The sequence below is a fragment of the Scardinius erythrophthalmus genome (assembly GCF_964197995.2).
Source record: "Scardinius erythrophthalmus genome assembly, chromosome: 4".
NCBI lineage: Eukaryota > Metazoa > Chordata > Actinopteri > Cypriniformes > Leuciscidae > Scardinius > Scardinius erythrophthalmus.
The window spans coordinates 7,147,638-7,174,355 of NC_138224.1; the positions used below are offsets into that span (position 1 = coordinate 7,147,638).

A 26,718-nucleotide genomic window follows, 5' to 3' on the forward strand; every position below is an offset into this window, starting at 1 on the left:
GAAACAAATACATACACATATGAAAAAAAAAATGAAAAAAAGAAAGAAAATAGTTTTATTAACATCTGGAACATGATTAAACTGCTGTGCACAGCACATACGTAGAAAAGTAAAGGAAAAAAAATATTTTTCAATAAATCTGTATTTATACATAGCATCAGCGCTTGCTTTTAGAAACACATGATTATGTCCTCAGTTTTCTGTCAAAAATCATTGCAAGAAATCTTAACTAAGGCAAGGGTGAGAGATGTGTTTTACAAAGAGGAGCGGACAGAAACACAAAACAGCCACACAAAATCCTGGATTGTACTAATGTGTGTGTGTGTGTATATATATATATATATATATATATATATATATATATATATATATATATATATATTCCTAAAGAATATCTATAAGTCAAAACCTGCTAAGGGGTAATAATGGAACAAGTAATTTTTCACTAATATTTACAACAGGATCTGCATTTTCATGGGTTTAAATTAAATATTTTTGTTATAGGAGACAATAAAAATAAATTTGTGCATCAAAACCACTCCTTTCCTGGTAAAAAATGTTTTCAAAAGTCAATGGATTTGCAACAGCTGAAAGTAACATTTTGGACAAGCCAAACATGTCAGTCTCTGAGTTACAAAATAAACGTCATTCAGTAAAATAAGTATTATGAACACAAAAAGCATTTTGAACGTCTCCAGCACGTTTTATTATTACCCAAACACCCCTCATGCACATTATCGCGTCCGTCAAAAACTTAGGCAGGCTGTCGGTTGGAATATTCTAACTAAAATTGGACATAACACACTCATGGGCATCAATCACTTCACTGAATAAATAATTATGAGCTTACAATTCGTCTGTTTTCAAATCTACATCATTAGAATATCACAACATCGATGTCTGTCAAAAAATAATGTGCACAATACACTGTATTTACTAGAAGTAGAGGTCCAGAGTCACACATTTCCTGCAAAACCCACACTACCGGTTGTTTTGACTACGTCATCGCTGTCCGAAAAGGAGAAAATGGCGGCATAAGCGGCTTCAACATGCTGTCTGTCAGAGACAATAACGTACATAATAGATTACGCATGTGAGTATAAATTTGTTCTTCCCTCGCTGAAATAGAATCGGAATGATCAGGGAACGGAGTGAAATACTTCACACTGCATGCTAAAGAGAATAAACGCCAATCCAATTGAAAAACTTCGCCCTGGTTAGTGAACATTGTTCAAGGTTAGTTCTTGACGGAAACAGGAAGTTGTACGTTATATTTTGACGGACATTTTTTTTTTAAATGCACAAACTAGCTTTCTGATTCTGACATTACTGATTTTAATATTTTCAATAGTTTTTTACTCTTGACTTCTTGACCTTTTTTTCATAGATTTGGCAAGATGAACTGTATATTATAAACTTGACAGGTGATTTTTATAAAATGTAGTTTGATCACTATCTTCTCAGTTGAATTATCAAAGTTTGATACAATTTTGTTTAATTTTCCAATAAAATATACATTTTTACCTGAATTGTTACATTTAATTATCCCATGGCAGATTTTGACTCACATCCTTTCTTATTTTCCTTTGTCTAATTTGTCTGTTTACCCTTAACAAATTGAAGTAGCTTATGTATTGAAGTAGCCTATGAAATGTGCTAGTGACAAAAAAAGAAGAAAAAAAATCCAGAAATCACTCTAAATGATTAATGACCCCCCTCAGACATCGGGGTCTATCCTCTCACTGTAACAGGATCAGCCACACAAAAGCCATTTCAAAACAAAAACACTGCAAAGCCAAGAACTGGCATCCCATTCTAATGCCCAGTGCTTCCCAAAAGCCTCCCTCCATATGTGAGGAGGATTCAGACGGTGACAGCTTGCAGTCATTCATGCACATACGTTTTTCTCATGAGCGTTAAGAGTCCAGAGTCTACCAGGAAACTGGTGTCTATATTCTATGCCCAATAAACATTTTTACAGCTGTTGCTATAAATCCAAGCGACATACATCAGCAGATGAGAAGGCTCCGATTCCCAAATGTTCACGCACATCGCTCATTCTTCAGTCTTAGAAAAAAAGGTTCAGTGGGGTTCTATATAAAACCCTAGGGTTCTTGACTCAATTTTAAAGCCAAAAAAGTTCTATATAACGAGAAATGTCTTAAATGATTGCATAATAATTTCATAATTAATGTGTTACTTTAATATTTTTCTAGTGATAAAGTGTTTCATTTAAAAAAAAAAAATTATTGAAAATGAATTAAAACATTTATAAAATAATCCATGATGGAACCCCTAAAAGGTTCTATAAGCGCTTACAGAATCCTTTAAGGTTCTATATAGAACCTTTTCTTCTAAGAGTGTGGTGTTGTCACAATCAGAACACAAATTAAAGAAACACTCCCTGATTTCACTCCCCTATTCTTAACGCTTCATTAGTGCTCAAGATATTACAACACATTCAGAAGACATACTGTATTAAAATAGATTTATAGGTTGACCATGCAGTATAGTTTGCTAAACCGATTAATCCTTGATCTTTATTGAATCAATTAATCTTAAAATAAGGTTCTAATGAAGCCAAAATGTTAGCTTATCCACTGACATCATTAAATGTGTATGAAAAGCTATTGAATAGTGACATTTATGTCTTATAAATGTGTTTTATTGTTTTTGTACGTGTACAAGTTTCACTGGGACTCACAGTGATTTGAATTCCGAGGCACATCAGCTAAATACAGTCCTCAATGGCACAGCAGAAAATGTACAAGTAATGACTGAATGCCTTTAACATATTTTAACAGATGAGACCACAGAACAAGCATCGAGGCATAGGCAAGAAATTATTAGGCATTTTTGTCTCCCTAAAGTATTGCGTCAGTCCTGCAGAGGTCTGTCCTCATATATTCACTGTGCTAGAGGAAGGAGCCAGTTACATTTTTAAAGTGCCCCATTATGCTTTTGTTTTTAATATTACCTTTTATGCAGTGTATAATATAGCTGTTTGTCAATGTAAAGGGTCTGCAAAGTTTTAAAGATTACAGTGCATGATAAATAAAGTTATTGTCTCCCAAAAGAAAGAATCGATTCTGAACTGCATGAAACAAGTCGTCAGTAATTCACTGTTGTAACAAATTTGCATAATGCCAGTCTATGGTCATCATTGGCAGCCTGTGAACGACATCTACACTGACCTGCCCTAAAACACTGCTATATGTAGCTGAGACTGGAGTTTGGTTTGTTTTGTCGACATGTCGAGAAGATTATGGTTTTTGCGCTGTGAAAGCAAATCCACTTTGCATAAACTTCCAAAGGATGAGGACTCAGGCTCGAATTTATACAGTAAAACCGACGCCATCGTTACTGTATGTTTCACTGTGCATCAATTGCTGAGGAAGCCTCCGGAGATGAAATTCAGATATAGTAATGGGCTTTTAGTTTCCGACACATGCTGTAAGCAGTGGACCAATCACAACAGACTGGGCTGTCTGACCAATCAGAGCAGAATAGACTAATAACAACAGACTGGGCCGTCTGACCAATCAGAGTAGAGTAGACTAATAATCACAACAGACTGGGCCGTCTGACCAATCAGAGCAGAGTAGACCAATCATAACAGACTGGGCAAGCCTCAGAGCAGATCAGAGCAATCAGAGCAGAGCAGGCTCTCGGAAAGGAGGGGTTTAGAGAGAATGAATCTTCGAATTAACCATTTTGAGACTGTGGGAAATGAGGCGATGCTGTAATGTATATAATGAGAAAATTAAAGTGTTTTTTTTTTTATCTTGGATGCATGTAAACTTATTGCAAGAATCACCAAAAAAACTAAATTAGGAACCTTTAAAATTGCATATGGGGCACTTGAATAACCTAATAAGGTCATATCACTAATGGATCACTAATAGAGATTGTGTTGGATTTGGCTGATTCGTGGTGATCTGAAAAGTTTGACATTGAGATAAAATCACAAAGCATGTCTTCAGATGCTTAAAGTAAACATGAACCTATTTTACTTCTGTAATGTGATGAATTTCTGAGTGAATATTAGGAATAATGTAGACCAATAAATTGTGCACAGACCAGGAATGGGCATGGAAAAAGTAAATATGGACGATTTTGAGGAGCAGGAAAGAACTCAGGATATATCGGCATCATAGCCTCGTGCCGAAATATACTGTGCTTCGGGAGACCCGAGTCTGAGTCCCGGCTCGCGGACCTTTCCTGATCCCTTCCCCCTCTTTCTCACCCACTTCGCTTCCCGTCTATGTCCTAATAAAAAGACAAAAACAGCAAAAAGAAAAAAAATCTTAAAAAAAAAAGAAATCAGGATCCAAATAAATGCTATCACACAATAAGGGACTTGTATTAAGTGATATTGGAATAATGAGAAAAGGAAACGAGACCTTGGTCGGGCATTTTCGACCGGTTCAACTCTTGTGCATAGCTATGACCTTGGACTAAAGTTGGATGGAAAACCGGAAAGAACCCTTGTGCTACAGGAATCTCAAGGCTCCTGGGCACCGTGGCTTTTACAAGACTGTCTATGTGCGAGAGGGACGTCAACAGCGGGGCCTCTGCTCAGGTATTCCACCCCCACCCACGAGGACATACTTCAAACAGATTGAACAAACAACCAGGCCATGGTGTCCCATAAGTCTTTCTAAAATAGTGTCATTCCTTTTGATTTCCCTTTAAGGCAAGACAGCCAAGGTGAATAGGGAAAAAATAACTAATAGATTTCACCATACTTCCCAAGCTGGTGACATTAAGAACTGCAAACATTTTTTGTATTACAAGTTTTTTGAAAGTACAAGTACTACAACTTTCAGAAACACTGGATTAAGCCAGGTTCAAAATTCTTGTTTCATTTTGTTGACGTATTAGAGTTAAAGGTTTTTATGAATAAAATCAGGCAAATTATATATGACCAAAACCCTTTGTAAAAGCCTTCAGAATACAGTTAGGAATAAAACTGTAAAGTTAAGCCCAAAGTATACTTCCTTTTTGTTTATGGCAAGCCATTTTAGCTTAATATGTTCCCAGCGTTACTCATCATAAAGTAAAAAAGCAATTACGACGAGTTGCTGGGAACATTTTAAGCTAAAAATGTAGCTTTTTTACGCGAGGCGCAGATTTCATCACCACAATAGTAAGCATTCTGCCCGACTTTTGTAACCAGTTGCACATGTGCATTGAATTTGTTTTGCACTGATCAGTTGTCCCAAAAGGTGGCAACACTGGCCCGGCCGTTGTTTCACAGTAGAAAACTAAACTAAAGAGACAAAACAACAACAACAACAAAATACCAGACTGGAGAAAAAATTCTGGAGAAAAAATAGCACAGACACTGGACAAAGATGAAACTTTCTAGAGCGCACGTGTCGATCGCCTGCGTTCGTGCAATATACTTTGGGCTTTAAAGTGCTGCTGAAGTGGAGAAAAACCTCACAGCCTTTAAATATGTCTGTCCACTAGCAATAGTAAAAAATGTATTGTAATTGAAATCAACAGGCGCAAACAGATCAAGTGTAAAAAAAAAAAAAAAAAACCCCGCTTAAACGTCTATTTTAGATGCATTCTTAGTCCAAAACAACACAGTATGGAAAGCCAAACAGCCCAGAATCGGTGAAAAAACAATTTTGTTGCCTATAGTGTCTTGCCTTAACAATGGGGCAACATTTGGTGACAGAAACTGATGCAAACAAAGGCAGGCGAACCAAAATCATAAAAAAACAGTGAGCGTCCCTCAGTTTGGATGCCACAGCGTCTACCCTGTAATTACATTTGCATAGAGCAGCAGCAACGGGTGCCACTGCAGTGCCTCTGCAGCAACAGGAAAGAGTCCAGGCTCCACTGCCCTCCTCTACCAGGATTCACACACACACGCACAAACAGGCATCCACATGGACAGGTGCGCACACACATACACTCACACCAGAAGCAAAAATAAATAAATATATACTGCACGTATTCCCTTGAATCAGATACCATCATTGATGGCGGTGTGCCTTTAGCAACAAGCGACAAAAGCTCAGGGCTACTGGCTTCTTCAGTGCACAGTCAGTATTTACAGTATTTTCATTGGTTTAGAAGATGTTCTCATTCACAGCAATGCTTAAAGCTTATTTCCAAGTGCTCCTTTTGTTCAGGCAAACCTGTGATAAGCAATAGTATAATTGAACCAGCCATTTTCAGTGTGCGCTTGCATCAGTTCCCCTGCAGATTTCACATTTTTTCATGTTGCTTTTTCCCCGTTTTCTTTATAAAAAAGTTTCAATTGCAAAAACATAAGAAATTCTAGACTAAATAAAAGGTACAGCCTCAAAGCTCCAACAGGGGTTCTGCTAGAAAAGATCAGGTTTAGTCGACAGCAGACGATGCTGAACGCAGCCTCTTCATGAGTCACTCTCGCACCTCATTGGACGTTCTCTGAGAGAGAAAGGTAAAGGTAAAATAAAGCAGAGATGCACACCCCTCCCCCTCGCCCCTCTTCGGGGCCTTTGTGGGAGAGTCCCCGCGGGGCCCTGGCTAACATATCAGCCCTATTTCTGACGCCCCGGGGCGTTCAGAGCATGCATGTTAAAGGGGCGGTGTGCGGGAATGCCAAGGCACCTCAGCGCAACATGCAGCAAGAGAGATCTGCTTTCTTTTAAGTGCTCACACAACCCTACAGCATGAGGAAAAACGACAAAATAACTGTCAAAGATACAAAAAAAGGACTCGTTATGCTTGTGTCGGCTCAGACGGAACTAAAAATAAACAAGCGTTCGTCTCTGCGTAACTTCATGCATCCATTCAAACCATCTAGGTAGCTCTTTGAGGTAATAAGCCGAGAACTGTAAAAAGCAGAGGAGGACTTCCATCATCCAGCCCAGAGTCTGTTCAATTCTTGGCAAGCACCTGACTAGGGAAAGGAAGGCTGGGGAGCCTCCACATCCATAGTCAATATATATGTTTGTATATATATAAATAAAAGAAAGAAGCAGCGACGGATAGCATATTCAGAGATTCTAATAAAAAGCTGGCCTATCCAAATATACATATAAAAAAAAGAATAAGTACTATTTTGGTGATATTCTTGCAGTTCCTTGTAATGTTCGTGTGTCAGTTTTCAGATCTCTCGGGGAGACCAGTGCAAATGAAGAACTATTGCAAGAGTCTGCTCATATTCGAGGGAGGAAGTGGGTGACCGTCATGGCGGTGGTGGCCTTGTTGCCTCGCTTCACTCGGCCGTGTTTGCTGAGAGCGACATAGAATCCCTTGTAAATGGAGGACTCGTAGGCATTGTAGTTATTTGGCAGCAGGGTCTCTTTGAACTTGCATTCATCTTTAAAGGTAGCCTGAAAGGAGGACAAGAGAAGGGATGTGAATGCCAGCATTCGGTCAGATGCACATTTTTTGCCAATAGTGCAAACAAATGAATGAAAACAAATGAAAAACTTAGTGAACACATCGAGCGGTTTAGTCCAAATTTTCTGAAGAGACTCGATCGCTTTATATGATGAACAGATTGAATTGAAGCTTTTATACACATATAAACATTTATCAACGCACACATCATTTGTGGTAAACAGAAGCTCAAGCATGTTTGCTTGACGTGCGAAAACCAATTACGTTCATTCTCGTGTTATGCAGCATGTTTGTTTTCACAGCATGTCAAGCATGTTCGGTTGAGCTTCTGTTTATATTCACTGATCGGTATGTGAATAAAAGCCTAAATTCAATGTTCATCATATAAAGCAATCGTGTCTCTTCAGAAAATTTGGACAAAACCGATCGATTCATATGGATTCGCTTTATGATCTCTTTATGAACTTTTTTAAGCGTCAAAGTGGTAGTTGCGTAGCTGTCAATTGAGGGACAGAAAGCTCTCCTATTTCATCAAAAAGATCTTCGTTTGTGTTTGGAAGATGAACAACAGTCTTACTTTTGGAAAGACATAAAGATGAGTAATTAATTTGTTGCCTTAGCAATAAACTGAAACGAGTTTAATTAGATCTGCAAGCACAAGTAGATCTAACCTCTTGAAATGCTCCGTTTCTTAAATTATCATGGCTTGATTTTGCTTAACACCGGGGAAATGGACAACAGAATGAGAAAATGCACACACATGCAAAGAAACTTTAAGGTGAGTCTGGTTCCACTCGACTACAAGAAAACCATTAACCTGAAGTATTTACCTCATACACTAATCCCAAACAGGTCTTTTAATTATTTTACTGATGACTGCTAGGCCGGCCTGTGGAACAGTCTACTTTATCTCTGCTTCTCCAGTAGATGCCCTTGATACACTCAGCAGTTTTTGGACAGAGCTGTCATGTGCTTATGGGGCCCAAAGGACCAGTGTTGCACTGTGCTTGTCACACATATACCAAACTTCAGCTAAGTGTAACATTTTATTTTCAAACCTGCATGGGACACACTTTATACTGCATATAAAGAATTAAATGCACATGACTAATAATCACTAGTACTACTATAAACAATTCAAAACAACAATAATGTGTAAATGCAAGCAGCTCCACAACATATTTTAATTTACGCAGTTATTGAGGGTTCTTGGACAGTACATGAACTATAGATGAAAACTGCAATTAGGCTTACACATTACATGTCTGACTACTCTATAACCTATATCTACCAATATTACAACTACCAGCGAATAAAAAGGAATGAGGCGTTTGTTTATAGACTTAATGCAAGTAATTATTACAAACCTTTTGATAGTGCTTGCAAGCTGCTTTGGCACTGTGCCTGGATCTAATGCACCCTGGAATTCGTTTAATAATAATTTGCAAAAGCCGTGCAGCAGTTGCAAACGTCAACAAAGAGCACATTATATTTATAATGCATGAAAAATTGAATGCAGCACACATCCATGCACGCCGTAAACACTATTATTAGTGGCGTACGAGCCCCCCTCGCACGAGCCAAATGCATGGATCATCAATTCTACTTGAAAACGCACAATGGAAGCATCACCTGTTTAACACACGCGCACACACACACTCGATGTCTTCGGGGATGCAAAGCCTCGTTGTATTGGCAGCAGGCAGAATGAAGGGAAACAGTTGCGCACACCTACCGTTCCGTACAACCTTCCTCTGCTATTCATTGCGACAAACAGCTTGCTTTTCACTCCGTACAGGCTAACCACTCCTCTGGCCACAGTGGAGATCTCTATGAGACCTGATCAAACAGAACAAGCATGTTACACACAATATAGCGGCTCCGCGTGACTCAGAACAACAAGGCATGCGGTGGGTGGAACCTCTGCAGGTGCCAATTGTGGATGCGCAAATGGCCTCTCGCGCCACTGGGCTACTACATTACTACATTATTGCCAAAATATGAACATCCCTCACACTTTGAGTGCATGTTCTAAGCGCTTCTGGGCCGCTCAAGGAGCCGGTGTAAAAATAAGTTGGCATCTATATCCGTCCCAGCATTCATGTCATGTTTAAGCCCGCGCAGATATTTAGCACTAATGGATACGGTGTGTTTTAATAGATTTGTCTTCGCCTCCAAAGACAGCGGACTGTGCAAGCACACTGCAAGTGTCGCCTATAAAGAATACGGAGCTCTGCGCAATTAATTATTGCATTATTCCATGAACTCACTGTACTGGTTCTCATTATGTACACCGTTTATCTTGCCGTCTGGGAGGACCTGAAGATGAAACCCGATGCCTACATTGCAGTACAGCCTCCGCACTCTTTTGATGCCCAGCAAATAGTCATTCTCCCAGTTTGGCTCCGGTCTCTCTCCAGAGATCCCCAGCACGGAGCGGGAGAACAGGCTCTCCCATCGCTTCTCCAATAAAGTTGTCCTATTAGTCCTACTCGGAAGCGGACTGGAGGACACAATCCCAACTAGGAGCAATCCCAAGAGCAGAACGGCAGTCCTTGGCCAGTGTTGCGCGTTGGCCTCGCAGGACATACTGATGAGGAACCTTTGCGCAATGGCCATCGGGTTTACCTTCGGGGCACGTGGTCAAAATTAATGGCACTAAAAATACCCCTCTTCTAGTTTTTCTTCCCTCGGCATGGTGGTGCAGGCTTAATTTAGCGAGGCAGGTCAGGACTTCGGGCATGCGACGGTGGCCCGAGATGAGAGCAGCAGAAGAACGGGCAGAGAGCGCAGAGACACAACTTGAGGTGGAGAAGGTGGTGATGATCATGTTTTGCAACTCCGAAGCCTCGTGTCGTGGAGAATGCCACTCACCAAAATCCCTATCTCACCTCAGAATCCACCCTCATCCTTACATGACATCATATTAGGGGAGGGGAGGCAGAAGAGAGAGAGAGAAAGAGAGAAAGTTGCAAGCGGCGAGAAGAACTGGCCGGTCTGATGATGATGGGACGCTGCTGTCACTCCACGTGTGAAATGGGGGTCGCATGCTGAGCCTTATTGGACGGCTTGTGCGCGATCATGGGATGCGATGGGCACTCTGGCAGCGCCCAAATCGGGACGGTGGTCATATGTCTGACAGCCCTGCTTCCTTATTTAGAAGGATGGTGTAAAAACAGTCCACTTGTCATCGGAGAGCAATGGCACCCCTGTCTGTCACATCCCAGGCTGTTTGTGCAGGAAGTTTACACAACGACCCAATTCCTGAATATTGCGCTCCCACAATGCGTGCCGATCATATAACGTCCGCCGTCTCGTGCAGCGTGATGTTTTTATTTTCCGGGAGGCTGCCTGTCTCTTGATGTCACGGTGATGATGCTGAGAAAACGCACCTTCAAGAATGTTCGGACCGCGCGCAATGTCCGGACGTCAGCAGATGCTGCGCTTCGCTACGCGGCTCCCCAGGTGCGCAGAGAGTACAGCGAACGCGGGCTGGATGACGTTTGGGGAGGCGCTGTTGTTGGCAGTGTGAAAAGCACCAATCACATTATTTGAGCAGGTGCCTGTCTTCTCTGGAATGTCGAACAAAAATTAATAATCACTCCGAAATCAACAAATATCAGGAGCATAGAATTATGCAACTAAAATACATTCTAAATAATAGCAAACCACAACCATTAAGTCAGTTTTTGTTTTATATTGTCCCATTAGGGTAATTTATAGGTCTAAAATATCGTTGTGGTTTGCTATTGGTCGATCTCATGTCAAGGTTGTCAAGAGGGATGGGACGTTATTTTGATTAAAGATTAAGAGGGCACATGAATAACAATAAAAAAGATGTGCATGGATAAATCTTTTACAATAAACACTGCAATATTCCATAAAAAAACAAACAATGGTCAGTTTTGATTTCATGGTGACCTTAATAGAATCCTTTAAGATTGACAGCTGTCATTCAGCAGAGCAGGTTGATTGCTCTAAGAAGAACTGCAGTGTGTAGCAATAAAATGAAAAGTCATGACTTGAACATTTGTCGCTGAGTAGTCATCAGCTGTCACGCATCTTTCTAAACAGTGACAGTCTAATTAGCAAAGAATTCTAAAATCAGTAAAATACCCACGCACCAGCATGAGCAGACCAGCATTCGATGTTACAATAATCAGCATCAGTGATGTCATTGCAGGGCCTTAACGTCTATATGCATGTAACACGGTGTAAAAAAAAAGTAGATTTTTCCAGGAACACAATCATATGGTTCTTTTAACATCCCATTTAAATCTGGTTGCATTGCATTAAAGCTGATGCACTGCACAGCAAACCCACCCCGTGGCATAATTCATGATTTCCACACGTCCATGTTGATAACAGAGCAAAACTAAGATCAAAGCAGAAACATGTGAGAGTTTCTGCATTCAGCTGTCATTACCTCTCAAGTTCAGACAGATTGCGCCGCACCCAATCATCTGCTGCACATCTCTTCAGTTTACCTGAGATAGGATTCAACAGCCTGTGACTCACTCAATCATTTCTCTGAGGAAAAAGCAGAAGCTTTGATTAATAAATGACTTCCAACAGCTTCTAATGGTGTATGCGAATATGTATATCACATGTTCAGAACATGATTTTTTTTAAGGTTAGAGGCAGAACATAGCATTAGCACACATACACACAAATACTATCGAATATAGAATATAATTGTTTTGAAGAATAGTAATTCCACAGGGCTTTGTGCAAGGCGGGGTTGTCACAAACGCGGTAACTGGATCTACTGTGGTTTCAAACCCTTTCAATTAGATTTTTATTAACATGGGTTTAGGTGGTATTGAAATGACAGCTGAGGAGAGCCACTGAAATCCAGGAGAGAATTACTCAAGCATGACATCAGGAGCATCGGCGGACGTTTAACATTTAACACGCCGCCCAAATGGCATTTTCTCCAGCAGCATATGCTCCACTTTAACATGTATTCATCCAGCCATTCATTAAAAACAAGCTGTGAGCTCAGGGACTAGAACAATCTGCACGATGGCACTCTGCTGAAAGTAAAGCTGGCAGTCTGTAAAAGTGTCCAGTAGAATGGCAGAGATGGATATGAGTCAGGCCTGTGATCTTGCTGACACAGCTGATCAATAATTCAACATTGAAAAGTGGCACGACTGCCTTCAGTTCACCTTTTATTTTTCTTAAAAAGCACAAAAAAGGCGCTCAGAAACCAAGACTGGTATGAAATAATGGATTTTATTACAAATGGTTGATTGGAGCAATTTTTATAAATATTAATTCACAAATATATAAAAATTGGCAGCTACAATACAAATGCTACAAGGTATTGGGGTTAAAATACAATAAGTATGTGTGTGTGTGTGTGTGTGTGTGTGTGTGTGTGTGTGTGTGTGTGTGTGTGTGTGTGTGTGTGTGTGTGTATATATATATATATATATATATATATATATATATATATATCACACTATTCAAAAGTTTGGGATCAGTAAGATTTTTTGAAAGGAATCAGGAATTTTATTCAACAAAAAAAAAATTGGATTCACTGATCAAAAATGTAATTTTTGCAATGTTACAAAATATTTTCATTTCAAATAAACAGTGTTCTTTCTATCTTTCTTCATGAAATAATCATAAAAAATTTAAAAATATTAAATATAAGAAATATATTAAGAATTTCAAAATTCATAATAATAAGACATTTTGTGATAATAAAACTTCCACTTCAACCATATTAATAAGCAAAAATGACTATAGATAAACATTACATGTGTTTAATATATATATATATATTTTTATTATTGCTGAAGTAAGCGATGAACTTTCTTCTCCTGCATCCTATTTTTCTTCAATCCAGAATGGATGCACAGCCAAAAGGTTTATTTTAACTGCGCCCCCCAACTAATGTACATGTGTGAATTTGAATTTCTTTCAGGCTAAGGCTTATTCATTTCACTTGTGAATTGGCTTTTACATTTGAAAAAAAATTAAAATAGAAAAAAACAAGCAAGCCCACCCAGGTGTGAAAAAGTAACGCAAAAGTAATGTAACACATTACTTCCATAAATAAGTAACTAAGTAACGCAATTATTGTACTATAGTAACACAAAATTGTAATGCATTACTTTTAAAAGTAACTTTTCCCAACACTATATATATATATATACACAGTGTTGGGAAAAGTTACTTTACATCACTGGTGGTAATATATATATATATCTCACCACCAGTGATGTAAAGTGGTTTCTGCAGTGGTGAAGTTCCTCTTGTGGCAGGGATTTTGTGTGCCAGGTCGAGCTGCAAGAACAGCACTAAAAGCACAGTGTGTTCATGAGCTGACAAGAACTCAAGAGAGAACATCTGACCCCTGCAGAGAGCAGGAGCTCTGCGCACACTATTAGCACAGCTGAAACTCACAGCACAATGACTCAGGTAAAATTTCTGTCCACCTTAAAAACAAAGGTCACTTTACTTTTGCTGATCGAGTTCAGAATCCTGATTAATTTCCAGTGTTTAAGCTTTTTGCGCTGTTGTTTCTCTGTTTGAGAACAGCCTGATGCCGTCTGCTTCTTTTTCTTGTGAGCTGAAAAGTGCACAGTCATTTTATTCAATCTCACCTCTCAACACTCATTATATGAGTCACTGTGTGTCTCTGCGTGACATCAGGCATTGAGTATGGATCGTCCTCATATGCACTCTGATCTCAGACGCACAATTATGAGATATTGTGTTATAAATTTATAAATAATCAATCGATACTTTAAAAAAAAATCCATAAAATTTATGATAAAAACAGCAGCTTGACACCGAGGCAGTTCAGGACGAATACATGTACCATTACATCCCTACCATAACAACCCCTAATATATATATATATATATATATACATATATACCGTCACAGTACAGACATCACGGTTCAGTGCATAGAGTCAGACGCAACAGCCCTCATCTTAACCAGCATTGCTGCTAAGTTCACAGTTCTATCAGAAAGACTTGGGAGAATAAATACCGTAACAGTTATACATGTATTAACAGCCCAGCAAGCAATATTATAATATAAAGTTTTTTTGGCGTAGGCCCCGTCCGTAGCTCGCAATCTGAGGGTACGGAATCTGCACTTCCTGCCTGAAGACGAAGGCAGGGGCGCAGCCGACCCCATGAGGTTTGGGAAGGGACCATCCTGGTGGTGGTGGGGAGGATGGAGGTGAAAGAAAGCGTCAGCATCTGCGAACTCAGACATGTGCAAGTATTGATCTTTTATACTACAAGTATTAGAACACGATTGGATAGATGAGAAGGCAATAAGTGACGTAACAATTGAGTCTTCCCGGCAGAACTTACGCATATCCTGCTGGAATAACTTGTTTGCACAGAAACAGGCTGCACTAAAGAGACTAGTTAAGGCAATTTTTCTTTTGGAGAATTTCGTTCTGTCAAATGATGAAGTAAAAGCAGAATGATGTCAGCGGAGGGTTTCTGCTGAGTCAGCAAGACACAACCCCAGCGTTCCCCCAGCATTCCCTTGAACTCTACACCAGCCCCCGGCTCCCACTGCCCAGCCCTGGAATGAAAGGCATTCTGTTAGACATCCTTGCGCCACTTTACACATTCTCACTCCCTACAGGCGAGAATGGTGTTGCCGACTCTGATGCGGGTGTACGGTGGGTGTATCCACCTCTTTCCATTCTGTCATTTCAGCAATAGAGGGACCAACTGCACCAAAGGACAAGTGGTCGGGGCTTTGGTGGGCAGATGAGTAGATCAGGGCAATTTGTTTGATGAAGCGACACACACACACACGTTGCGTTTACATGTTTTATGGGGACTTTCCATAGACATAATGATTTTTAAACTGTACAAACGGTATACTCTATCCCCTTTACACTAACCCTACCCATCACAGAAAACTTTCTGTATTTTTACATTTTCAAAAAACATCACTTAGTATGATTTCCTCATGGGGACCAAAAATCATCCCCATAAAGACAAGGATTTCAGATATTGCCAACTTTGTATATATTTGCATAATGTAGGGTTTGCCAGGCCACACACACACAAAGGGAGCGAGGGGAGTGACTCATCCACGACACTGATTCTGTCCCTGTGCCAATAAGCACTGCAGCAGCAGCAATCATTTACATAATAAATATCTCATTACCTAGACAGTGAATGCATTCATTAATCATCATTAAAGATAACACTCTCTAGATACTCATTAAGATTTCCCAAACCAAAACAGCCCTTGTGAATTACAGTATATTCCCTACAGCCATAAAAAGGTCACAATGACTATAGATGGAGCAACAGACTTTGTTATAAAAGCAACAGTTGGACAGTAAAAGCAATTCCCTTCTCTTTATTGTGTTATTTTGCTTCTCTATAAATTAATATAAATTAGTGTCAGAGACAAAAACAGGTTTTCCATTGGGGGCTACTGAGGGGGGAAAAAAAAGTGTTTTTCCCCCATTCCGAATGTGAAACGGCTTTTCAACTAACAAAAAATGTAGGGAGGGACTTGATTTTGTCCAGTGGACATTGATTGGATGGTAGTGGTTTGCTATTGGTGGGTCTCACGTGAGTGACAAGTTGCCCCGCCTTCACGCCAGGCATGAGAGAAGACGAGAAGAGAAGAGAAGAGAAGAGAAGAGAAGAGAAGAGAAGAGAAGAGAAGAGAAGAGAAGAGAAGAGAAGAGAAGAGAAGAGAAGAGAAGAGAAGAGAAGAGAAGAGAAGAGAAGAGAAGAGAAGAGAAGAGAAGAGAAGTCGCTACAACAGGGAAGGGAAGTTATTTTGATTATAGATTACTGAGGCACATGAATTTAAAAAAAAAGATGTGCACGGATAAATCACTAATAATAAATACCACAATATTTCACAAAATACAAGAATTGTCCATTTTATTTCATGGTGACTTTAAAAGAACTATGAAGTGAAAGTGGGGAGTTTTTTTCCTCTAGGAATGCTATTTTATACTATTTATATACTACTTTTTTATATTTTTCCTAGGAATAGCCTATTATTTACTATTTTTCCTGTAGTGCATTTAATAATCATGTCTTAATATAATTAGCCTAGCATATAGTTTATAGTATGTTTTGCAAGAAATACTGTTTTAGTCCTTCTACTTAAAAAATTCAATTACGCGAACAATTAAGTGAAAATGTAATCATTTCCTTAACAAATTAACAAAACCCAATGATCTTCATTTTTGATGGGAAAACAAAAGCACCAACATTAGTAGTAAAGTATTAGAAATGTATTTCTGTAATCTTTTAGTAAGTTATCTCTCTCTAAATTATTCTATCCTGTTTAATAAAACGTGCGTGAGCTTGAAGATCTGGTGTAGCCTTTAATAGAAATGTTTCCTTCCAGCACAACTGGAGTGATTTAGGTACCTTTCATCACCGGCATCGCCCTCTGCTGGTGCAACGGGCGGAGTGTCCAGTGGAACCGCTATTAATTTACTGCATTGCAGCACTGGGACATTGTCACTCATTTTGGCATGGCGTCTGCACAGATCACACCCAGCAGAAGTATGGAAAAACTTATCCAATAGATGTCCTAGACAAAAAAATTAAAAAAATTAAATATTAAACTTTTCAGAATGCAACATCAGAAAACTTCAGAGTTGCTTGGAAAATCAATATAATAAAAAAAAAGTTATAAAGGCAATCATGCACTCTCTAGTCAACTAAAGAGTAAATTTCCATCTTAGTTCTTTGTTATTTCCCAGCCAAGCCAAAATGAGTCAGGAAATGCAAAACACAGGAAACTTAGATAATTGATTTAAATTAAATTAAGGTAGGATGTAAGCTTAAACACATTCCATTGATAAAAGTAGATTATTGAATCCAATCTGCAGTGCTGGAGCCAGTGTGTGAATATGACACTGCATTTACTATTGTTGAGCTACTGATACTTCACAGAACAATATTATTTAAAAAAAAAAATTAAATTCAAACAAATTATCTGCTGTGAATGCAAGGTTTGCCAATTTTTAAATAAATATTAATTATTATTTTATTAAATTTTAAACATTAAACATTCATGCAGTGTGTAATATAGCTGTTTGGTCCATCTGACCAATCAGAGCAGAGTAGGCTCTCAGAAAGGCGGGGTCTATGGTGTATATGTATATGCAAATGCGAATGCATTTGCCCATATGACATCACAGATCCCACAATATAAGCCGCTTTTGGAGCTTGATTAAATAAATACATTGTTTATAATGAGGAGGATGTTTTAAGCTATGAACCTCGCAGGATGTTTTAAAGCCCTTTAACCAAGATTAAAAAAAAAAAAATTGCATTCAAAATTAACTTGTTTTTACATCCTCTCACACCTACACACACACACACAAATCCACAGCCTCTCTCTTTTATCAAGGCAATTAGCAGACCGGCTGCACAGCAGTCCGTGTTCTGCATAAAAAAGTCTTCAAAAGCAACCGTTTAGAGACACTGAGGGAAAATAAACTCCGGAACACAATGCACCGCTAGCTTTCTCTACCCATAATGTCCCCACCAAGGTCTGTGGCACAATCCAGTGTGGTCACACTGCGGTTTGTTTCTGGGGAAAACTGACCTCGAGCAATTCCTGGGTTACAGGAGCACCGGAGCGTTCCACAGCCCTCAAAAAGCGGATATCCAAAAAGCCCGGTCCAGCCCTTGGGGCCTTTTATAGAGAGCACAGGAAGTACAATCAGTACCCACAAATTAAACAGCTCTAATTATGAGCTGGAAATGTAGAGCTGAAGAGATCAGCATTAGCATGCACCCTTCGAAAGTCGCTCTATAAATACACCTCTTCACCACCACGTCCTCCATCATGCCATCAGACAGGATGTTACCTTACATCCTTCAGCCCTTTTTCTAATTTTAATATTCAAGATAAACACCGCTCACAGTTCTGGAAATAAATTTCCATCATTAACGGCATTCCAAATTCATATTCCAACAAAAAATGGATTCTGATATAATTAGCAGTAGGATGATGTGGTTTCTTTATGCTCCATTAGGCTTTCAGTATGTGATTAATGAAGGTGCTAAGCAAACCTTATTGATTGTTCATTTCACAGGGCCCATGAAGGTGTTGCTGTGTCATCAAACCACTGAGGCTCAACTATCACTACGGACTATACAGCAGAAAAGGCAGAAATTAAGAACTGTAAACTCTGCTTTCAGAGGTGGTAATAGGGGAGTTTCACCAACAAAGCTCAGACTGACAGCAAGAGAGTAATTACAACTACTTCTTCAGGTGAAAGCCCATATTCGTAGAAGGTCCCATTCAGTTTCCTCCGAGTTAAGGCCGTTCACAACAAAGACGATAACTATAAATATAAAAGAATAGCAAAGCCCACACCTCAACTATAACCATAATGGCACAGAGAAACAATATCGTTGGAATCACTTTCAGAATAATTTTTTTCCAGCAGATGAACAATAAAATAATGACAGCCAATCAGAATCCACCCTGCTTGTTATCGGTCTTGGTGTGAACGAGATTTTACAGTTCCGATGAGAAGTGAAACATTTCCTCATGTCATGCCAGTTATACTTTAATTTATCATTTAAGTGTTTAGAAGACAAAGGAAGTCAGCTCTGTAAATGAATAAACTGAGAAAAATATATATTTTCTTACTTAGTAGTTTTATCTTGTTATACAAATATCTAAACATTCTTAAATTAAATTTACTTGAGAAGCAAAATTACTTAAGGTATCTTTTTTATATATATTTTTTTAAAGATTAAAAATAGAGAAAGATAATCTTGGTTTCCCTCTGAAGCCTCTTTTTCTTAACTGACAGATATTTAACTCAAAACATTTTTTATGAATTTTTCAGAAAACAAGGCTTATTATCATAACCCATTTCCCTTTTAAACGTAAAGTAAAAGTAAATCTTGATTTGTGAAATTTTTTGATATTTGAAAAGTGTTTTTGCATTGTACTTAATGCAATCATATTAAATTCTGGAATAAATCAAATTATACAATTACATATAAATTTAGGATTACACAACTGAAAAACTGTGCAATGTTGTTTGACGGTCTTCTTATCTGGTTTGATCTACTGTCAGATTGACAACCAGCAAACCAGCTGGTCAAGTGGGACTGCAACAGAACAAAACATTGTGAGCACGTGACTTTGTTTGGGTGTCTAAACTTTGTGGAAACTAAATAAAACTGCTGGTTTTATTTAGAAGTGGTATTTTTCTGACTATAGACGTAACATCTGTTTTTCAGCAACTTTACAGGTTGTGCACGTGTGTAAACAAATTGTGCAATAACATAGGCCTACCTGAAGATGCTTTGATGGGTCACAATGACTCATGCAGCAGTGTGTGTGTGTGCGTGTAAAAAAAAATGTAAATGTGATTTGTTTGAGCAGATATTTTAGGACCTTCTGTAGGAGTTGAAGAATGTGTGGCCACAGACTAGTCTATCGTCTGCTTGGATTGTAGGACGTCGGTACATTTGAGCCGTCCAGGTCCCCTGCGTGACCAACTCAACCAAACTGCCGCCCACTTACCGGCAGGAAAATGACAACCCTTAGAAGATCACTAAGTTTCCTTCGTCGGTCGGCAGGGAGAAAATGAGGGACCAAAGATGGTGATAGTTTCCTGTTGGAGTGGGCGGCAGCGGAGACGTGTCCTGTTCTTCTCTCCATCGGCAGGTTGGCCCATCTCTCCTTCAGAGGTCAGTAGCACAGCGCCATCTTCTGGAAGACATAGCACAGACCAATTAAACACTTTTATTGTCTATGATTAAACACAACAACGGAACCACATGGAAAATTCAAAATAAACACAATCTCAAAATGGTCTTATGTGGACTAGAATGTGGTATTTTTTTGTATATTTGAAGGACATTTTAAAGTTTTAATGGATTTTGTTTTAATTCATGTGTTATTTTTATTCAGTTTTTTAAATTAAACGGCTTGTAAACATACTTTTTGTTCAGGAAAAAAAAATGTAATAACCTGTTAAACATTAAAGTATAATGCAATCATTTAAGACATAAAGTGTTCTTCAAAATGGAGTCAAGCTGGGGTTCTATATATATATATTAAATATTAAAAATATTAAAAACAAATATTGCATCACAATAAGTGTAATTGTGATTGTCAAAACATTTGGTAACTAAATAGAATTTTATGAAGTTTAGTGACAACATGTTACAATGTTTACATTGTACAATGACTGGTAGGATACAGTTTTTATTATTGCTTGAAAAAAATTCAAGATTTAAATTCCATTCTTGTGATTTGATTCCGATTTTGATTAAATATTGACTAATTTGAATACATGTTTATTTTACATTTTATTTAAAAAAATAATCTCACCTAATGCTGTAAACATAGAGGGCCCAAACTGCTGGTATTATTAAAGGTTAAAAATAACAAATTAAATTAAATATAATGCAGTTTTTGTTATAATAGCAATTATTTAATGACATAAGTAAAAATATAATAAATATGTAATATAGTGCTCAGCAAAATCTCCTCTCTAGCTATTTTTTCTATTCAATTAACATGCTATGGTCATGTGGTCATTGTTCTCCTGCTGTTATATTGACCTCTTTCCGTGGTTGAAAAACACTAATTGGTCGATATTATGTATACTCTCGGTAAGTTGTACTGCATCTTTAAATAAAAAAGTAGGCTAACAGATGATCGGTTCACGTGCACTTGAACTGAGGCGCTCAGCGATCTGTCACGTCACATTTACAAGCGCCAAACGTATTTTTGTCTGAATTTCGAAATAAAATTGACGGATTCTATAAGAGCTGAGATTTAGTTTAATATTAAAAGTACCTCTTTGCTCCGCAATTTTTCTGTGCGTGAGAAAATGGATGTGTGGCGTGAGAGCGTGTGAAAAGTGTCAATGCGTGAGAGAATTGGCAGCCCTGTATTATATATTTTTATATATTACTCTTTTTTCCTAAGACTTTAACATGTTTACCTCTGTGCATCTCACAAATCACATTTTTAGCATTCACCCTCGAGATAAAAAATACAATTAATGATTTCAGAAACCCTTAACCCGTTAAATGAACTGCAGCCAACAGCTCGCTCCGATCGATATACTCAAGTCAAAGTTCTTTTAAAAAAAAGTCCCGAAGAATCCCATTAGGAGAAAGTTTCGAAAAAGACCCAAATATACCCCATTCATTCGCCTATTCATTCTTTTTCTTACGTGAATAGGGTAAAATGTTAACCTTTAGATAAAGTTAAAGTTACTTTAAACCAGCCTTTATTAATTATTATTGCAGAGATGGGGTTTGGGGCTGGGTCCGTGGGACTGTTTCTGGGGATTCACTTTTTATTTTACTTACCTTTTGTCTTCTGCATTCTCCTTACCATTGTCTCCTGTTCTTCCCTCAGACTCGTCCCCCAGAAACAGTCCCACGGACTCAACCCCAAACCCCATCTCTTAAAAAATAATAAAGGCTGGTTTCTAAAGTAGGCTACTTCTTCCTGCCTCTATGGGTAGCCTAAATAGATTCCATTCAGACCTTAACATTAAGTATTTTACTGTTATGTGTCAACAAGATTCATCAAGACATTTTTACGTGGCTATACCCAATGTTTAGATCTGTTGTGGTATTTATGCAAATTAGCACACGTAATTAGATTATGCACCGTTTGTCCATGTTAACAAACAATTTCAAAAAACTTGTAATACATTTTTTGTTTATCTTGATGTAAGTAATCAACTCAGTAATTTTCATGATGATATCTAAAGGTTACATTTTTTACCCTATAAGAAAAAGAATGAATAGGCTATATTTGGGTCTTTTCGAAACTTTCCCCTAATGGGATTCTTCGGGACTTTTTTTTTCTTACTCAGGACATATTGAGGATACAAAATCAGTTGAGCTTGCTTCTGTTGCAATTTGTTCAAGGTTGACCCCCATTTTGGCTTAAAATGACTGGACTATTTGTCATCTTAGAAGTAAAAATAAGTTGGAAATACCCTTGCAGCGATATACTGTTAACGATCATCGACACCTTCCACACTGCTGAGCGACATTTCATTTAGAATGAATATGTAAAAGGGCCTTTCCTATCATAACAAAAACACAAATGACAGCAATGAGAAATAGAGGTCAAGAAAGAGGTTATGTGAGACTATAGTTTATCCCTTTTCTGTGCATGAAATATTGCAATTATAGTAGACCTAGAGAATGTTTTTTCGGTATTATCCTGAACATTGTATAAGCATTTGTTTATGTGTCAGTCAGAGGCTCTCGGGAGCGCGCGTAAACGTCACATCCTTCTGATTTTCCGGGCAAATCCGTCCCGAGTCCTTTACATAAAGTTTTTCACAGATTGGCAATAAAAAAGCAATTAATACATTATATTATTTACATATAGCCCCTTTAAAGGTAAAGCATCACAATATTTGACATTTTCTGTGCACATAAATTACACAGTAAACAGTCAAGATTTAACCACAAATGTAAAGAAAATCAAACATTCTTAGCTTCACATTTCTCTGAATCTCTTTATTGCATAAACATGAATATATATGTTCATTATGTGTGATTACTGCAGCATTTCAGAGGCCAAAACCACAGTAGTGTGAGTATAAAGTGCTTATATAATGGACAACATCAAAAAGACATCTTACGATTGTTTGCATTCAGTCAGCTGACAGGATAAATAAATCACTGCAGTTAAATAATTTACACAATAAAATCAATCACACACACTTATATGTGCTTTTCGCTTCAGTCACTGAAATTGTAAGGAGCAATAAATAAAAACACTGGCCATGCCAGATACACCAAACGGTCACATAATACTGTTAATCAGAGTTTTTGACATCATCCAGGTGGTCTTTTCTGTTGATGAAGACACACTGGATGCGGGCGGCCCGCGGGTCGCTCTCCTCTCTGCGGAGGGTGATGATGAACCTGCTGATGCCAGTGTTCGGGCATGGGGAGAACACCTGGTTCATCTTCAGGCCTGCTGGCAGACAGCACTGCAGGTCCTCCACTAGGTGACGCACAGACACACGAATAAACGCCCCGTGACTAACGATCAGAGCATGGACGGGTACGTTGTGGACTCCGTCAGTGGCTAGTCCAGCGATGACAGGCTGTTCTGGTTCTGATGATCCAGAGCTGGATGCAGAACACTGGTCAGATGAGCCGTGTTCCTCTAACATGCACTGATATAAGGATTTGAGGAACTTCTTGAAGCGTGTCTTTACCTGGATAAACACAGAAACAGTTTCTTCTGTCAGAGCATTCAATCTGATCAGTCAACAGTTACTACACTCATGGAAAAAATACAGTGAAAATGATTAATAGTAAATTTTATAGTTGTGTATTCTACAGTTTAAAAGTTTGGTTAAAGGGGACCTATTATGACTGGTGTAATGATGCTGAAAATCCAGCTTTGATCGCAGGAATATATTACATTTTAATATAGAACACACTTATTTTAGATTGCAATAATATTTCACAATATTACTGTATGTTTGAAAATTTTTCATTTTTAAACTTTTTTACAACAACAACAGCCAGCTGCTCCAAATTCATTATATAAGCTACTTCTGATTTCCCTCTGGATTTAAAGGAGAACTCCGGTCAATTTTAACATTGAGCTAATTTTTTTGTACATTTGGAGTGCTGTCAATACAGAGAACAACGACAAAAATCTGTGTTGCCTACACCGTGTTATCCTCTTTTTAAAATTTGCACCCTGTTGACTTCAATGGGGCAAGTTTTAAACCTGCTTTTAGCCTCTTAACATCCTTGATGTGTCATTACAAGTGCACAGAAAATGTGCGTGATTCCTTCAGAGTGATCACGGGTGAATCTGACTGCAGTAGATGTGAAAGATATTAATAAAAATTATGTTTATTCAGCCAGCGCACATACCTGTATTTACATCCTGTTTTCGGTCGAAGTCCAAAGTAATCAATTGTCGAGTTCACGCGCGTGATCATAGGTACTAAACCTATGCGCGTGAACTCGACAATCGACTACTATGGACTTCGACCGAAAACAGGATGTAAATACAGGTATGAGCGCTGGCTGAATTATTATCATTTTTATTCATATCTTTCACATCTACTGCAGTCAGATTGACCCGTGTTCACTCTGAAGGAATCACTCACATTGGCTGTGCACTTGTAATGACACATAAAGGATGTTAAGAGGCTAAAAGCAGGTTTAGTACTTGCCCCATTGAAGTCAACAGGGTGCAAATTTTTAAAAGAGGATAACACGGTGTAGGAAACACAGATTTTTGTCGTTGTTCTCTGTATTGACAGCACTCCAAATGTACAAAAAAATGAGCTCAATGTTAAAATTGACCGGAGTTCTCCTTTAAGTGGCATCATATTTGGCAACATTCAAGCTCAATTTCTACCTGTTCCAGCGTCTCTCCGCCGGGAGGTGTGTAATCTCGGCAGGCCTGACCCGCTGCGTTCGCCATGTTCTTCAGATGTTCCTTTGGTCTTCCCTCTGCCACCCCAAAACCCTGACCGATACATCACACATGTGCATTTGAACTAACACTGCCGCAATTCTTATGGGATACCAAATTGAAGAGATGCTATTTTGTTTTATTAATATTATTACTTATCTTTTTCATTATTATTTCTGATGTTAATCTTATCATTAACATTATATCATATATTTATATATTTAATGCACAGTATAAACAGCTGACCAAGTTTACATTTCCCTGCAAGTTGTTTAGTGTATATAACGGTGCATGTGACAAATAAAAATCTCGAATCTTGGCTAAGATAGACACTCACCCTCTCTCTGAGTAAAGGATCCAATTTCATCTCAGTCGCAGAAGAATGAAGATTGTTTCCTAAAATGATTTCAGCTGTCTTGAGAAGGAGAAGAAGTTATATTTCACATGATGGATAAATCACTCACAGAATCTAAGAGTTGCAGTCTCTCACATACACACACACACACACACACACACACACACACACACACACACCTGGACGGCTCTTTGCAGGTTACTGACAAAGACATTGGTGAAATGCAGATCTTTGAGGTACCGGCCAGCTGCCGCCGCCTGCTTATGTCCCGTCTCTGACAGCGGTGTGTCAATGCCCTGACCTACACATTTGAGGAAAAAAAAGCAATACAATATTAAAATAAAAATAGATAAATAAAATAAAAATAAGTGAATAATGTATCTAACTCTATAGTGCTATACACTTGGAATATAGGGCACGTGTTGCATATCATTCTGTAAAACTTTGCATCTTTTTATAAAAGCTTGATGATGGTCGCTCGAATGTCATTCTTTCTTTTATTTGAACCACAAAAGGAAATTAATAAATATATATCCCGCTTGCGCTATTAGAACACCAGGGTGAGTAAATGATGACTTAATTTTACTATCCTTTTAAAAGAAACGAAATATTTTCCAAATAATATTTATTCACAATATTAATTGGGTCAAGAAACTATAAAACAGATGGGAGTCCCTCACACGAAAATGATCATATTTTGGGTGTTCGTGGCATCTAACCAATTGAAACCACTGAGATAAGCATTAACATACACATGTATTTACTTACCTTGAAGCAATTTATCTCTGTTGTATTGCGTTTCCCCACTAGGAAACAAGAGCACATAATAAATAGAGATAAATCACTTCAGAAGGGACAGCTCACATGCCATGCCATGTCATGTAGAGGTCACTGTTATCAACTAAGTTACAGACAAAACATGTCCGATCACAGCGTTGACTATACGCAATATAAAGCATTCGTGTAAACATTTAGTGATGCGTATAAGCAGAACAGATGTAGATCACGTGCATGTGCTCTCTGTCCCTACCGTATCACCTAAAGAAATCATAAACATTCGTATACATGTACAACAAAAGCAAACATGCAAAATACACAAGTGCTCACTTACTGTCGAACGATCGTTAATGCAAATGTGAGCATAATACAGATTTGCAAAAGGTGAAATGTATGACAAGTGTTCTTCCTGGTTCATGAGTCAAAGTGTTGCAGATAAATGACGTCACTTAAATGAACGGAACACTCTGTCACCCTCCTGTGGTGATTTGTGGGAAGTGCACTGCTGCATCTTATGGGTTTATTATTTATTTATTTTACTACGAGTTGCAAATGTTGCTTTCTAATATATGTTACTGTTTTTGTACACCAGTAATCAGTTTGTAAATTATAACGTCAGTAAATTGTTTTGTTTTATATACCCCTGGCCTGGCAAAATAATAATAATAATAATAATAATAACGTGTCAAACGTTTTCTTGAACCGCATTCAAATTTAAATCGGGATTTCAAATCAAATTTATTCCTGCCATTAAAATAAATTAAAAAATCTTTTTTTTTTATGATAACCGTTTGCAA

General features: G+C 38.2%; 2 protein-coding genes across 2 annotated transcripts; both read right to left on the reverse strand.

Moving 5' to 3' along the window:
• Positions 1-416: 416 nt before the first annotated feature.
• Positions 417-9,969, reverse strand: fgf6b (fibroblast growth factor 6b; the record flags this gene model as incomplete). Its single annotated transcript, XM_081364301.1, has 3 exons — positions 417-7,340; positions 9,086-9,189; positions 9,621-9,969. The coding sequence occupies 3 exons, from the start codon at positions 9,967-9,969 to the stop codon at positions 7,164-7,166; spliced, it is 630 nt and encodes a 209-aa protein (XP_081220427.1). The 3' UTR covers positions 417-7,163.
• Positions 9,970-22,635: 12,666 nt separating this feature from the next.
• On the reverse strand, positions 22,636-26,407 carry tigarb (TP53 induced glycolysis regulatory phosphatase b). Its single transcript, XM_081364296.1, has 6 exons — positions 26,256-26,407; positions 25,913-25,950; positions 25,324-25,445; positions 25,127-25,204; positions 24,733-24,843; positions 22,636-23,566 (listed from the first exon to the last, which is right to left on the reverse strand). Exons 1-6 carry the CDS (start codon positions 26,285-26,287, stop codon positions 23,159-23,161), a joined length of 789 nt encoding a protein of 262 aa, XP_081220422.1. The 5' UTR covers positions 26,288-26,407; the 3' UTR covers positions 22,636-23,158.
• Positions 26,408-26,718: the final 311 nt, after the last annotated feature.